Genomic DNA, 15,507 nt, shown 5'->3' on the forward strand with positions numbered 1-15,507 from the left:
TTTATGAGCTGGCGTATTTCATTGTAAAAACCCATTCTAGGTCATGTTATTGATGAAGTTTCGAGGTTAATCACATTATGTATTGCTCAATTAAAAATGCGGCTAATCCAAGCAACAAGAAGGAGGAATGAGAGAACAAATACAGTTTCTTTCAAAATGTATGAAATGGTGTACAATTGAAATTTTTTTTTCTTTTAATAAATCCCATAGAAGATATGATCTAGCCTAAAGACAAATGATTGTACTGTATTGTGCAATTTTACTATGATGATTCTTATATAGGCATCATGTGTGCTCTGAAGAAAAGATAGGTAAAGCCAAGAGGAGTCTCAACAATGAAACGAGCTCATGCCATAAGTTTAAGCTGAGAAGTATATACAATGGGAGTAAAAGCCAAAATAGAATGTTACATAAATGATCATAATTCATAAAAACATTTTTTGGCACCAAATATAAGCTCAAAGAAACTGTGACTATATATAAAATATGAACTGATGCTATTCAGGGCACTGATGATGGTGGAGGGAACAAAAGAACGTAAGAGAGCAGTCCAAGAGAATTTGGTTCCATCATGGTAGTGATGCGTAGCCTATACTAGACAATCATCGTTCACAAATGATTAACTCTTACTAAAATTAACAACTGATCTAAATCAATAACCCAAACAACTGATCATTTAAAAGAAAAATGATAGCCCTTACAAGTTACCATTATAGCCAAGAATTGTATAAAGGGGAAATTTACCAAAATATCTCAACTAGAGGCAATTGAATGTGCCAGCATAAACATATAAACCAAGGAATTAGATCTATGGAAAGAAAATATGCAGATCCAACAATGCTTGAAACAGGAGACTATGTGGATAACCAACAAGATTAATGGCTGCTTTGATCTGAAGAGCTAGGAGAATATAACTACTGTGTATAATAAAGTCAATATCTACTATATGGAAACACTTAGCTTCAATAAATCCACTTAATTATCATAACTAAGCCATTTATCTTGTTATGAAGCAAAAGGATAATATCAATTATGGAAGAAACTTGTATCGATTGCTCACACCTATACAATGTTCTGATCCTTATACTTGGTATCCTTTCAATGCTATTAAAATATATATATATATATATATATATATATAAAAATAATAAAATAATAAAAATAAAAAAAAAACTATCAAACAAAAATGATGAAAGAAGGCATGACAATTGGTTTTGAATTCCATGCAACCATATGTAAAGGCATGATAATTGGTTTTGAATTCCATGCAGCCACATGTATGTGGTCACTGGTGAAGATATATGAAAGGAATTCACCATTTCCTCACTATAAAGGACTTCTATTGAGCAATCTAACTGTATTTCTACCAAGGCTCAAAATAATGAAATAAAGGAAAGAGAACATAGCAAACCAAGTCAAAATAGATACTTTTCTACTAGTACCCAGAACAGATAACGCAGTACCTTTCATTAGGTTACAATATTAATAGCAAGCAAACAACCCCTGCCTATGTAGGCATAATACCGTAAAACAATAAGACCCATGTTTTTTTGTTTTTCCTTTGCCAAGTTAAAATTGCGAGCAAGTACATTATCCTCACAAACAACATCACCATAATGCGTTTCTATATTTATCAAATAACCAAAATACTCAACAAACATTTGCAACAACTAGCTGCGGAAAACCACTCAATGGCAGCAATGCACATTGAAAGAAGACTACGAGACCTTTCTACGTTTAATTGCATGAACACTACTCATGTTCTCACACTTCACAACTCATAATAAATAGAGCATTAGTAATCTCCAATTCAAAGAATGTAAGTTTGCTGCTCACTAAGTATTTGATGACTCCAGTAGTTAATTACATAATGAAATTCTTCATCATTGAAAGCTACATGTCCACCCTTCTACTTCCACTTAAACAAATCAAATAAGAACTCATATCCGACGACAAAATCATGACATCTGCTAATAACTTCTACATGCTTTACATCCATGGATAACAACTACATCGCTGTTTTAAAGAGAAAACAAAAGCCACCATTTCAAACATACAAATTTAACTGGAAAAACAACCGTGAAACAAAAAAACACATGCATTGACAAAAAATACCAAAAAAGGAGGCAAAATGAAAGAAGCAACCAAAAGAAAAAAAAAAGCAGAAACCCTAACCATCATCATGAAACTCAAGGTTCTGAAAATAAGAACCCTAGATAGATATATGGAGCTACATAGAAGGGGACAAAGGAGCATCCAACCTCGAGGAATTCTTGCGCATAAGCCTGAGCTAGCTGGGTCTTGACCTGGTCCATTAGAGCCTCTGTGGAAGGGGGAGAGGACGAGCCTGATGAAGCAGAAGAGAAATCCATGGCTCAAAATCTATGTTTTCCTAAGAAAATATGTTAGAGAAAGAAGAACCCGGCTTCTGCCCTGGCCTTAAACTCTTCCGCCATTTCAAGGCGCTAAAACCCTACGCCGTAAGTATACGAGGTGAGCACGAAGGCCGGTGAGGATGCAGTTCGGAGTTTAGATATGCGCAATGCATCTCGACCGTCTAATATGATGGTCGGTTAGATCTGGCCCATGATTTTATAAGCTTTACAAATTGGTTGCTCCCGTGGACTATAGGAGACAAAACTTTTTGTCTGGAGGATCCCTAGCGTTCAACCAACGGATCGACGGTAATGGGATTGAATGGGACCGCTGTTGGGTCCTCCGACTGGGTTTGCCACCGATCTCTACAGTCATGAATCAATCTAAACCATAAGTAAATTAATTGGACGGTAAGAACCAGACATGGTTTTGGCAAAATGTGTTAGATCATGGTATAACTTTTCCCAAGAGCGTATTTCGTAGGTCCGCGGCTTCAGAAAGCCACACCTCAAATCTCGAAGGATGCCACAATTTTGGCATAGAATAATAGACATGATCATGGATTTGGAAAAAACAACGAGTGTCCCTTACTTATACTAAGGCATACTAAGGCGTGAAAGAAAGACATATATGATCTTTTGTCGGGCAAATATAATTTTTTTTTTTATAAAAAATAATCACTCTTTATAATTTTGGCAACAATACCACTCACAGATGGTCTTATTACAAACAATAGAAATTCCAAACATAAATAATACATCAATAATATAAATCTCAACTACTTAATGTCATTCATACAACCTAATATTGTGCTCGACAATATAAAATAAAAGAACAAACAAATAACAGAAAAGATACCAGAGATTACCTGAACAGGGCTTTTTACACTCCACACCGAGTCACCACATCCAATGGCGCGGGATTTGAGGTCTAGCTTCAATCTCGAACCAAGATTGCTGATTTTGGCCAAACTATATAATCACTCTTAAAATTTCTACTAAACGTTAACCCCCAAAACTAACTAGGCTTCTCTTTAATTTTTATCTTCTCAGGTCTAAAGAGGAGAGAGAGTACTACTTAGGGTTTTTGAGAGATGAAGTTAGAGAGAGAAATATGGAGGAGCGAGAGTAGGGCATGCCCCTCTAGGAGAGAGAGGTGAAAGAGTGAGAAGAGAGAGAGGTTATGTATAGAGATTGAGAGGAAAGCACCCTTATTTATAGTGGATATTTAAGTTTAGGGTTTTCACATAGTTTGTCTATTTTATGAGATTGAATCTAGACCGTTGATCAAGGTGACTTGTGGGGTGAGAGATCTGAGCCATCCATTCCATAAATGGGTCATCAACATTATGGAAGGTGCTTTGACCATTATCCCTCTTTCCTTAAACTATTTTTCTATCAATATATTTAAATAAAATGAATATCATGCATTCCATAAAATTGCATGATCCATGTCATATTTTCCATAAGGATATGTCAATAATTATCAAACAAATAAATACTACCAAATAAGATAAGGTCAATATTTCCCTTCCAAGATTTGACCACATGCCACAAATCAAAGTTACTATATTTAATAAACTTGAACACAAAGTAACAAGAGAATCCAAGGGGTGGGGAGTGCCTCCCCTTTGTGGCACATGTGGGCCCTCACCCACATGCCACATGGTAGGCCAATGTGCACTTTGGGCACCCTTTGGAATTTTATAAACAATTTTAAAATTAAACATTTTAATATATGACTTTTCACAATATTGTAAAATTAATAATTGTATTTTTATAAGTCCAATAAAGTATTGAGAGATTCATAAAAATTCAAATAATAAAACTAAAAACATTTCAATAATAAAATGAATACAATTAATATGATGGGAAATGATCCATATGGTTTTAGGAATTTAATCTGTAATAATGGTGTACTCCACCTTCAACTGTGAACTACAGACCACACTAGCTTTATCGAACCGACCCAGTATTTCCCATGACTCACAGTCCAAACAGGGGTTCATTAGCGGGTCACCAAAGTCAGATCAATGAATCAAGGGGTCGCAATCCCAGTCCGTGGATTACAGGTCTTCCCCTAGAGACGAGTCAAGGTCACCAGGACCTAATGCGACCACATCTCTATAGTGCATAGGGATATATCTCACACATGCATACGCTTGACCCAAAGGTGGATATCTGGTTTTTCTAAACGATCTATCGATATGCATGTCATGCGATGGAACATGGATGAGGTTTTAACCCCCGTCTCAGTAGGCCTACCATCATACACAAGGGTCACACAGTCCTTTGGCTCACTCATCTAGGCATAAGCTTCGACTTCATCAAGAGCTAACTCAAAACCCTCCTCGGTTTAATTCTTTATGCCCAGGTACCTTGAGTTTTCCAACAGACTGGCCTAGATCGATAAGTACAATCCGGCATAAGCAAACATCATTTGCTCAGTATGGTCCTCGAGGGATCACACTCCCACTGAGTTTATGTTTTACTATAGTAAAAGTGTTTCAATACACACTCATAAGGCCTTTAAAGGCCACATAAACCCAACAAGGCGCGCCTCATAAACCATTGAAAATGCTTATTCTAATACTGAAAAACCAGTAACTTCATCATCTCGACCACGATATGACCATTGAACAACAACTTCATCATCTCGACCTCGAGATGTACAGATATGGAAATGAGAGAGAGAATTTAAGTCTTAAAAATGGTACATCTTGTAACGCATTATCTAGGCCGTCCATTTTCAAAATTTTCAAGTGTTTGTAGATCTGCTTGATATGCACCGTATTTTGAGTTTGTAATTTTATAATTAGATATAAATTAGGTTTTTAGGTATAGTTGAAATTTTCGACACCAAAATTACATTGTTTGACTAGGTTCGGAGGTTTCCCATACTTAGACTGTTTAAGTGCACCCAAATAGAAAAAGATTTTGATTTATAAAAGGGCAAGCTTTCTATGCTTCCCCTACAACATAAAACTTATATACTTCCCCTTATACAATCATCCATTCTGAATGGGGCTAGGATTGCCCCAATCACAATGTCATGTCTTTACACTATTTTATTTTTCATTTTTTTATATAAACTATTTTGGCAACTAATTTTGTACATTCAATCCTCTATTAAACTCACACTGGCTAAAAATATAAAAACAATTTTTCTAATAAAATAAATTGGCCAAAATACCTTTGAAATTTTCAAGGGGTATTTTGGTTATTATATTTTATCAAAAATTTATTTTTAATATTTTTTAGAAGTGCTCCCCAATGAGAAGATGGCACGTACCAAATTTCATATTCATACAATTTGTATAAAAAAAAACTAAAACTAAAATAATTTGAGACATTAGATCTAAGATCAATAGTGAGTGGCTCTTTTGATCAAAATTGGACAGCTGGATGGTAAGAGAAGCATAGATCTTCTATGTTGTAGGGGAAGTATAGACACCTTTCCCTTTATAAAATTGGTCCATCGTGCAGTAAGTTTTCTGGGTCTTGTATTTCAAAGTCTTTACAAATCTGCAAATCTACAGTACGTTAGAACTTTAAAGTCCATCAATATATCTACAAGGCATTAGAAGGGTTTTTGGCAATTAGACTCAGTTTTCCAGCCGAGGTTTAAGGTCCACTTTCCAAACTTTATAGATTACAGCTCTATGAAAACCGCGACCATTTTCTTAAGGAACAAGTTTATATATACGCGTGGGGCTCTAAATAATCAAATTAAGATGTACCTATCCAAAGATACTCAAATCGATCATCTCGACTTCAAGATATATAAAAATGAGAAAAATAGATTTTGAGTATTGAAAATAGTACATTTTGTAATACATTTCTGAACTATCAATTTTCAGGACTTTCAAGTGTTCGTAGATCTACTCGATCTACATTATTTTTTAACCTTTAAATTTTATAATTAAAGATAAAAAAAAATTCTAGGCCATTTCAAACATTTCAATACTGAAACAACATCTTTCGACACCATTTAAAGGTATGCTTTGGATTATTTTAGGCTCAGCCTTATACAAACCACACCTTTTTTCTTAATGGTGAGGTTTGTATAGAGCCTAGGCTCTAAACAATCAAATTACAGCCTACCTTCAAATAGTGTTGACAAATGTGGTTTCAATACTAGATATCTTTGTTATAGCCTTAAAATATATATTATATTTATTTATAAAGTTTAAAGCTTAAAAAATAGTGTAGATTGACAAATCTACGAATACATTAAAATATTTAAAATTGATGGCCCAAAAATGCGTTACAAAATACACTATTTCCAAAACTTAAATTTTATTTATTTTTCTCATATCCATATATCTTGATGTTGAGATGATCAATTTGAAGATATTTGGACATCAAAACAACCTCTTCCGAAAGTTTTGAGGTAGGCTCAAATTTGATTGTTTAGAACCTCGGCTCCATATAAACTTTTCCCTTTTCTTAATGATGAGGGGTTGGTAGGGCCGTGGCTTTAGATGATATTTTGTAAGGAGGTATTGGTAACACCTCAAATACCCATCAAGAAAAACAAATCTAGTGCCAGGAAACATTTTGATGGCCTCCAACTAATTGCTAATTGTGTTCATTCCAAAGGTCATTGAGATGGATGGTCCAAATTCTATTCAAGATGGTGGTGGATTTGAAGAATTGTCTGAGCTCCAAGTATTTTTCCCTTTTTAGAGAACATGAAGTGGCAATATAAATGATTTGGAACTTAGTTTAGGAACCTCCACTTCAAAAGTGGGTTTTGAGTTATAGGCTAACACCATATTATCATTTCTATTCTTAATGGGCTACCTAAATGTTCTAGTTATCAGCTACAAAATTTATCTGTTAACCATTGTTTATGTATTAAAGTGAGGAGTGTTTCATGCGGCTTCGTGAGATAAGTGTTATTTTATGTTCATTTTCTCTTCGTTTTTTTTTATTTTACTTTTCTCTAATTTGTGATTTTTCTTCCCTTATATATATATATATATATATATATATATATATAGGAAAAGTCTTCCAAACGCCTATAGGCGAAAATGAACTGTGATTTTGTTTACTCTCATCACTATCCAAAGTTCATCATACATTTACGATTGTCCAGTAGTGTTTTATTTTTCATTTTTTTTTCTCCAAATTAGAATGTTCTGAAATTTGGAGCGTGTGTAAATCTTAGTGAGGCGCACTTAATAAAATATAAAAAAAAAAATCGTGAAAACAAAATTGACCAAAATACCCCGAAATTTTTCGGGGGCATTTTGAACAATTTTTTCATGTAAAATATTTTTTTTGATATTTTTTGTAAATTTTCCTATTTTTTATAAATACACGCTCCAAATTTCAAGGTATTCCGATTTGTATAGAAAAAATGAAAAATTAAATACTACTAGACAATCGTGACCGTGCGATGAACTTTGAACAGTGATGAGGGTATGCGAAATCGCTGTTCATTTTCGCCTATAAGCATTTTGTAGTATCTTTTATATATATATATATATATATATATATATATATATATATATATATATATATCAAATGCCATTGTATGCACATTAGACTACAACTACATATAGCCTAACAACCCAGATTCAATTTGGGTCGATCTAACGGACGCGACCTCATTATTCATATATGAAATTTTAGACGTCTATTCTTCTCATTAATGCGCACTGCGCATCTAATAAAAATATTAAAAATGCCTACGCTAGTATTTTCCATATATATATATATATATATATATATATGACAAAAGCTAAAGTGTGCAACCTAGCTTAGATAAGCTAAATGCGCCAACGGCTCAGATTGAATATGGGCCGATCTGATGATCACAGATGTCCAGTAGTGTTTGAATTTTAATTTTTTTTTTACAAATCCAAATCACTTGAAGTTTTAGATGTATGTTCTTCTCATCAAGGTGCACATAATAAACATATATATAAAAAATTATCCACAAAAAATAATTAACCAAAACACCCTTGCAACTTTACAGGGGTATTTTGATCAATTTTTTTCTTGTAAAATATTTTTTTAATATTTTTCAAATATTCATCTATTTTTTATGAACACAAGTCTAAAATTTCAAGTGATTTAGATTTGTAAAAAAAATTAAAATTCAAATACTACCGGATCTCTGTGATCGTCAGATCGGCCTAGATTTAATCTGAGTAATTGGCGCATTTAGCGTATCTAAGCTAAGCTATACACCCTATCTTTTTCATATATATATATATATATATATATATATACACATATATACACGCAACACCTATAGACGAAAATGAATCGTGATTTCGCTTATGCTCATCACCGTCCAATGTTCATCGTATGATTACAGTTGTCTTGTACTGTTTCATTTTTCATTTTTTTCAACAAATAAGAATGATATGAAATTTGGAGAGTGTGTTCATCAAACATTAGATAATCTAATAAAAATATAAAAAAAATAATTCTTGAAATATAAATTGACCAAAATACCACTAAAACTTTATGAGGGTATTTAGGTCAATTTATATTTTATAAAAAAATATTTTCATATTTTTAGTAGGTGTTCTTCATTAAGATGTACATACGCTCCAAATTTCAGATCATTCTGATTATAGAAAAAATATGAAAAATGAAACACTACCGGACAATCGTGATCGTGCGATAAACTTTGGACGGTGATGAGCATAAGCGAAATCACTGTTCATTTTCCCCTAATGGTGTTGGGAAGACTTATATATATATATATATATATTGGAAAAAGTTCTTGTACGCCCATATGCAGACCCCTACAGTAAACGTCCAACGGCCCAAATCGAATCTGGGCTGATTTGACGGTCACAGTTGTCCGAGAGTGTTTGAATTTTAATCTTTTTTTTTACAAATCGGAATGATCTAAAATTTGGAGCGTGTATACATCTTAGTGAGGTGCACCTAATAAAATATAAAAAAATAATTCACAAAAAAAAAAAAAATAATTCACAAAAAACAAATTGACCAAAATACCCTTGAAATTTTTTGGGGGTATTTTGGTAAATTTATTTCATGTAAAATATTGTTTTGATATTTTTTGTAGATCCGTCTATTTTTTATGAATACACTCTTAAAATTTTAGATCATTTCGATATGTAGAAAAAATAATAATTCACAAAAACAAATTGACTAAAATACCCGTGAAACTTTTTGGGGGTATTTTGGTAAATTTATTTCATGTAAAATATTGTTTTGATATTTTTTTGTAGATTCGCCTATTTTTTATGAATACATGCTCCAATTTTTAGATCATTTCGATATGTAAAATAAAAAATAAAAAATATAAAGCTACCAGACATTCCTGATCGTCTGATCGGCTCAGATTCGATCTGGGCCGTTCGGTGTTTACTTAGAGATACATGAATCGACATACCATAGCATCTTCATATATATATATATATATATATATATATATATATATATATATATATATATATATATATATATATATATATATATATATATATATATATGGAAAAGTTTTAAAAACGCCTATAGGCAAAGTGTTATAGTGTTTCGCCCCCGTCACGTATGTTCGTGATGGTTTTGCCTAAAAACCGCCACGAAACTACAGGAGTTGTGGCGGTCACCCCATATTTTTGCTTCAAATTTGAGTGAAAAAAATCCCATCATGGACTTGCTGTGTCCGTAATAGACCGCCACGGACATGCTAAGTATGTGACGGTCTTTAATCCAGTTGTCCGAAAAAGTCGGACGGCACCGAGCCTATGGGCACAAATACTGTTCATTTTCGCTCATAGGTATTTTATAGTCTCTTCCATATATATATATATATGGAAAAAGATAGGATTAGCCCACTAGCTCATATTAACATGTGAGCCCAATGTCCCAGATTGAATCTGGGCTGATCTGATGATCACGGATGTCTGGTAGTATTTGAATTTTAGATTTTTTTTTACAAATTCAAATTATTTGAAATTTTAGATGTGTGTTCTTCTCATCAAGGAACATCTAATAAAAATATAAAAAAAATTATTTGCTAAAAATACAATGATCAAAATACCCTTAAAACTTTTTGGGGGTATTTTGGTCGATTTATTTCACGTAAAATATTTTTTTGATATTTTTCAAAAATTTACCTATTTTTGATGAACACACATCTAAAATTTCAAGTGACTTGGATTATAGAAAAAAAAACTAAAATTCAAATATTACCAGACATCCATGATCATCAGATCGGCCTAGAATCAATCTGGGACGTTGGGCTCATATGTTCATATGAGCTAGTGGTCTAATCCCATCTTTTCTAGCTCATATGAACATATGAGCCCAACGTCTCAGATTGATTTTAGGCCGATCTGATGATCACGGATGTCCGGTAGTGTTTGAATTTTAGTTTTTTTTTTTCTACAAATCCAAATCACTTGAAATTTTAGATGTGTGTTCTTCTCATTAAGGCGCACCTAATAAAAATATAAAAAAAATTATTTGTAAAAAATACAATGACCAAAAAATTGAAATTATCTTTAGTTTATTATGTGTTTGATAACACCTCTAATATTGTCCCAGTAAAATAAATTTATCATTTTAGAGCATTTCGCTACAATTATAATAAAAATATTTGATGATAATAATATGTATGAAATTTGAAAGAAAAGTTAGTAGTTCGAATTTGAAAAGAAATATTTCATTTACCAAAAAATCGCTCTAAAAATATCAATTAAGATTAATGAGAATCAATTTGCGTGGAATTGACAATATATGTAAATTGATAATGAATTTTGTTATTTTAAATTTTAATGTACATTAGAAGTTCCTATCTATTTTGCAATTTGTGAACTTTTTTGCATATTTATTTTCTATTATATATAGTTTGAAACTATATTTATTGATCTCAATAAAAATCTGTTTCATAATAGATATTATCTTTAAATATTAAAGTATTGTTTAAAAAGACAAAAACGATAATATCCCAATACAAAGAATTGTCATTATATGTGTTGAGTTTCTGTAGCCATTAAAAGCCATATGATAACTTGTATTCAAATATTTGATATAGTAAAACATAAACTCAAAGGCAAGCTTTATATGTTTCCGCTACAGCATAAAACTTATATACTTCCCCTTATCCAACCATCCATTGTGAATGGACGGATAAGATTGTCCCAATCACAATGTCACGTCTCTATACTCTTTTATTTTAATTTTTTCTATAAACTAATTTGATACCAAATTTTGGACATCCAATATTCTATTAAACTCGCACTAGTGAAAAACATAAAAAATATATTTCCAATAAAATAAAATGATCAAAATACCCCTGAAAGTTTCAAGGGGTATTTTGGTCATTATATTTTATTGAAAAATATTTTTAATATTTTTTTATAGGTTTTCCCCAATGAGAAGATGACACGTACCAAATTTCATATTCATACAACTAAAATAAAAATAAATAAAATACTTTAAGACATCGGATCTAAGATCAAATGGTAAATGACTCTCTTGATGAAAATTGGACGGCTGGATGGTAGGGGAAGCATAGATCTTCTATGTTATAGGGAAAGTATAGAAACATTTTCATAAACTCTAATGGGAGTATGGTTCTTTCTAGATCATAATAGACAAATGCTACTTGCCGATACTCAAACTTCAATCGAGTTGGAAAAATCATACCTGAGCATAGACAATGAGGGACTATGTGGCCATTGTCTGTGATGGTAGGCCTCTACGGAAAAGGGCCAAAGCCTCATCACCAAACCATCGTATGACATGTACATATGATAGTCGTATCAGATACGTGAGTTACCATTGAGAGTAAAACATATACATGTGTGAGATATTACCCATATAAACCATAAAGCTGTAGTTATAGCAGGTCTGTATGATATTGGACTCGTCTCTAAGGGAGAACTTGAAATCTATAAATTGAGATTGTGTTATCTTGTACATTGGCTGACTTTGGAAGCTCAATCATGAACCCTTGCAGAGGTATGTAGGTTATAAGAACTGCTAGGTCAGTTTGAGAAAGCAAGTGTGGATTATAGTCTACATTAGAAGATAAAGTGCTTCAAGTGATATTCTAATTTCTAAACTTAGTTCGATCCGATTCCCATAAAATTATTTTAAATTAATTATTTTGATATTAAATAATTTTTAAATTGATTATTTGAATTTTTATGAGCATCTAGATATTTTATTTTTGTAAAATGAATGTATAAATTAAGAGATATTCAATTTTCAGTATTTTAATATATTCAGAGAGAAATAATATTTATTTTTACTATACTAAAAGTCCTTTTATAAATTTTATTAATCACTAATTATATGGGGCACTCCTTGAGCTATGAGCTTACCATAAAATATATCATATGGGGAAATTGTGTGGGCCCACATGACGCCACCAAGGGTGGGCACGCCCCACTCAATGGAAATCTTAATTACGAAAATATGGTCAAGCCACCAAGGCTTACAAGTCAAGTTGAAATAATATAGTATGATTTGAAATAATGGAAGATTGATTTCAATCAATATATTATGTGTAAGAATATTATGAAAAGTTAAAATAAGATTGATAATATTTTACATATTTCATTATTTGGAGATTAGGTTTAGGAAGCTGAAAGATAAGGTTCTAGGACATTTTTTTTAATAATTATGATTGATTTAAGAATTGGATGGCTTAGATGTCTCACCTCACACGTCTCTTATGATCAATGGTCTCGATCTAATCTCACTAAGGATGACTAATCTTAGAGAAACTCTAACCCCTAGAAACTCTATAAATTGGGACCCTCTCTCCCATAAATCTCTACACCTCTTATCTCTTCTATCATTGCTCTCTCTTTTTGTCTCTCTCCTAGGGTTGCCGCCAACCCCTAAGCTTTCTCTCATTTAAGATCTCTCTTTCACCCCTCTTAGTTTAGAAAGAGAAAAGGCGCACACGCAACTAGGCCAAAAAAGGGGGGCATGCCCCATACACTAGACAGGTCTAGGCCTTGCTCCATAGTCATTCCATACTCTCATATTGTTAAAGGTTTAGCCTTAGCTTTCCATACTTGGTAGATTTGAGATAGACATTTCATCATATATGCCATTGGAAGAGGAGACCTAGTGTGGGGTGTACTAAGTCTGGTTGAGGTAATCCTCCAACATCTTATTTTGTGATTTGCAGTATTTTATTTATTATGTTTTTTTATTCCCATAAATATTGTGTAGATTTTTATTCATTTAGTAAAATATTTTATAATTAGTGGCAACAAATAAGAACTTCTTTTGATTATTTATTTGTTTATTTTGAATGATTTTATTGTACTTGGTCCTTTGTCAGTGTTTTAGTCGGTGAGAAAAAGAAAACTTAAAAACTGTATACAAAGTGCTATATCACCTTGTCCAACTTTTATTATATCAAAGTGAGGTTTGTGCTGCCATTAGGAGGTTTTATTTCTTTTATTTAAGTCTTGTATTTGCTTTGGGAAGAGAAATATGGTTGCACGTAGTTTTATCTCTGATATTTTAAATACTGAAAGGTTCGATGAGACAAACTACTAATGGAAGCGAGATTGACTATGTGCTTTATGAGGAGGGTTTGCATGATATACTAACTAAGCATCGCCCTCACCATCCTAGAAGTGATTTATCTCAAGCTACAAGAGATGTACACGCTTCATGGATGCATAAGAGTATGCATGCTAGGCATGTCTTACTTTGCTCTATGAATGACTCATATGCATCTAAGTATAAGTCAATCAAGATTGTAAAAGACATGCACGAGAGGCTCGATAAGGAATATGCAGATCCTTCCCTCATGAGGCAATCAATGGGTATGAAGAAGTACAACGATCTTAAAATGGTTGAAAGAACAAAGATATTAAAATATGTACATACTTTTCGAGCACCTGCTCAAGAGATTGAGGCTATCAAGATGCGACCCTTGGAACCAATGCAAGTGGTTCACTTGCTGAACACTCTCCTTAATTTTTGGGAGACTTGCGTCACATCTCTCTTTGTCTGAGAAACGACTCCTAAATTGAAGGAGTTCATCACGTTACTTAAAAGAGAGGAAGATAGGAGGAACTTGCATAATGCATCAGTACTAAAGGATGCAGTATACATGGTAAAATTTCAAACTTTCTTTAAGCCTAAAAAGGGGAAGGGTAAGATGAAAACATGAAGACATGAGAATATATATATATATATATATATATATATATATATATATATATATATATATATATATATATATATATATATATATATATATATATATATAGAGAGAGAGAGAGAGAGAGAGAAAACAAGAGAAAGAGAGAGAAACTAGAACTTGCTTCATATGCTAGAGAGTGGGCCACATAGCTAGGGATTGTCAGTCCAACAAAAATACTAGGACCAACAAAGAATTTAAATGTGTGGTATTTGAGACATATTTAGCCGACCCCCGAGAACATCTTGATGTATTGACTCGAGAGATATGGCTCATGTGACAAACACCAAGGATGGCTTCCGCACTTTTATTCTCGTGGGGTTGGATGAGCAACGTATATTCATGTGGGACAATAAAAAAAATGATGTTCTGGGTATTGGTGATTATGCTCTTGAGATGAATATTAGAAAGGTCTTCATCCTAAAACAATTACTCTGTGCTCTTGACATGAGAAAGTGCATGATTGTGGCTCTTAAGATGGCTAGGGCCAGTTTTATCACCAACCTTTTATGAAGAAAAAGGTGATTGTATAAAACTGCAATGACATTATCATGACCGGTCAACTTGTAAACTGGCTCTACTCGATTGAAATAAAAAAGGATATGGCTTATGTCTCGTCTTCAAATGATTTAGATGTTTTCTTATGGCATATGCATCTAGGGCACGTAGGGGTTTAAGAGAATGGAAAGATTTAAGAAAAGATGGAATCCTTCATAATTATAAAGGAGAGTTATCAATAGTGTGTGAGTCGTGTGTGCAAAGAAAATTAACAAGAAAAAATTCCACCGGGCACAAAAAACTTCTAGCGTATTAAAAATCATTCATAGTGACATTTGTGGTCCAATGAATGTGGTTACCAAAAACAGTAATAAATACCCTATCACATTTATTGATGACCACTCACGATATGGCCATATATACTTGGTGCGCAAAAAATCTAAAGCCATAGAAAAATTCAAA

The 15,507-nt window shown here is 32.7% G+C and overlaps 1 protein-coding gene across 1 annotated transcript in view; it reads right to left on the minus strand.

Moving 5' to 3' along the window:
* TIM13 (translocase of the inner mitochondrial membrane 13) overlaps positions 1-2,508 on the minus strand; it is a 38,663-nt gene extending 36,155 nt beyond the window's left edge. Inside the window, exon 1 of the mRNA XM_011625885.3 lies at positions 2,262-2,508. Coding sequence (XP_011624187.1) covers positions 2,262-2,372 — 111 coding nt within the window. The 5' untranslated portion in view covers positions 2,373-2,508. The remainder of the gene's footprint in view (positions 1-2,261) is intronic.
* Between the last annotated feature and the right edge of the window lie 12,999 nt (positions 2,509-15,507).

The sequence above is a fragment of the Amborella trichopoda genome, chromosome 9 (assembly GCF_054954075.1).
Source record: "Amborella trichopoda isolate Santa Cruz 75 chromosome 9, AtrichopodaSantaCruz75HAP2 v2.0, whole genome shotgun sequence".
Lineage (NCBI taxonomy): Eukaryota > Viridiplantae > Streptophyta > Magnoliopsida > Amborellales > Amborellaceae > Amborella > Amborella trichopoda.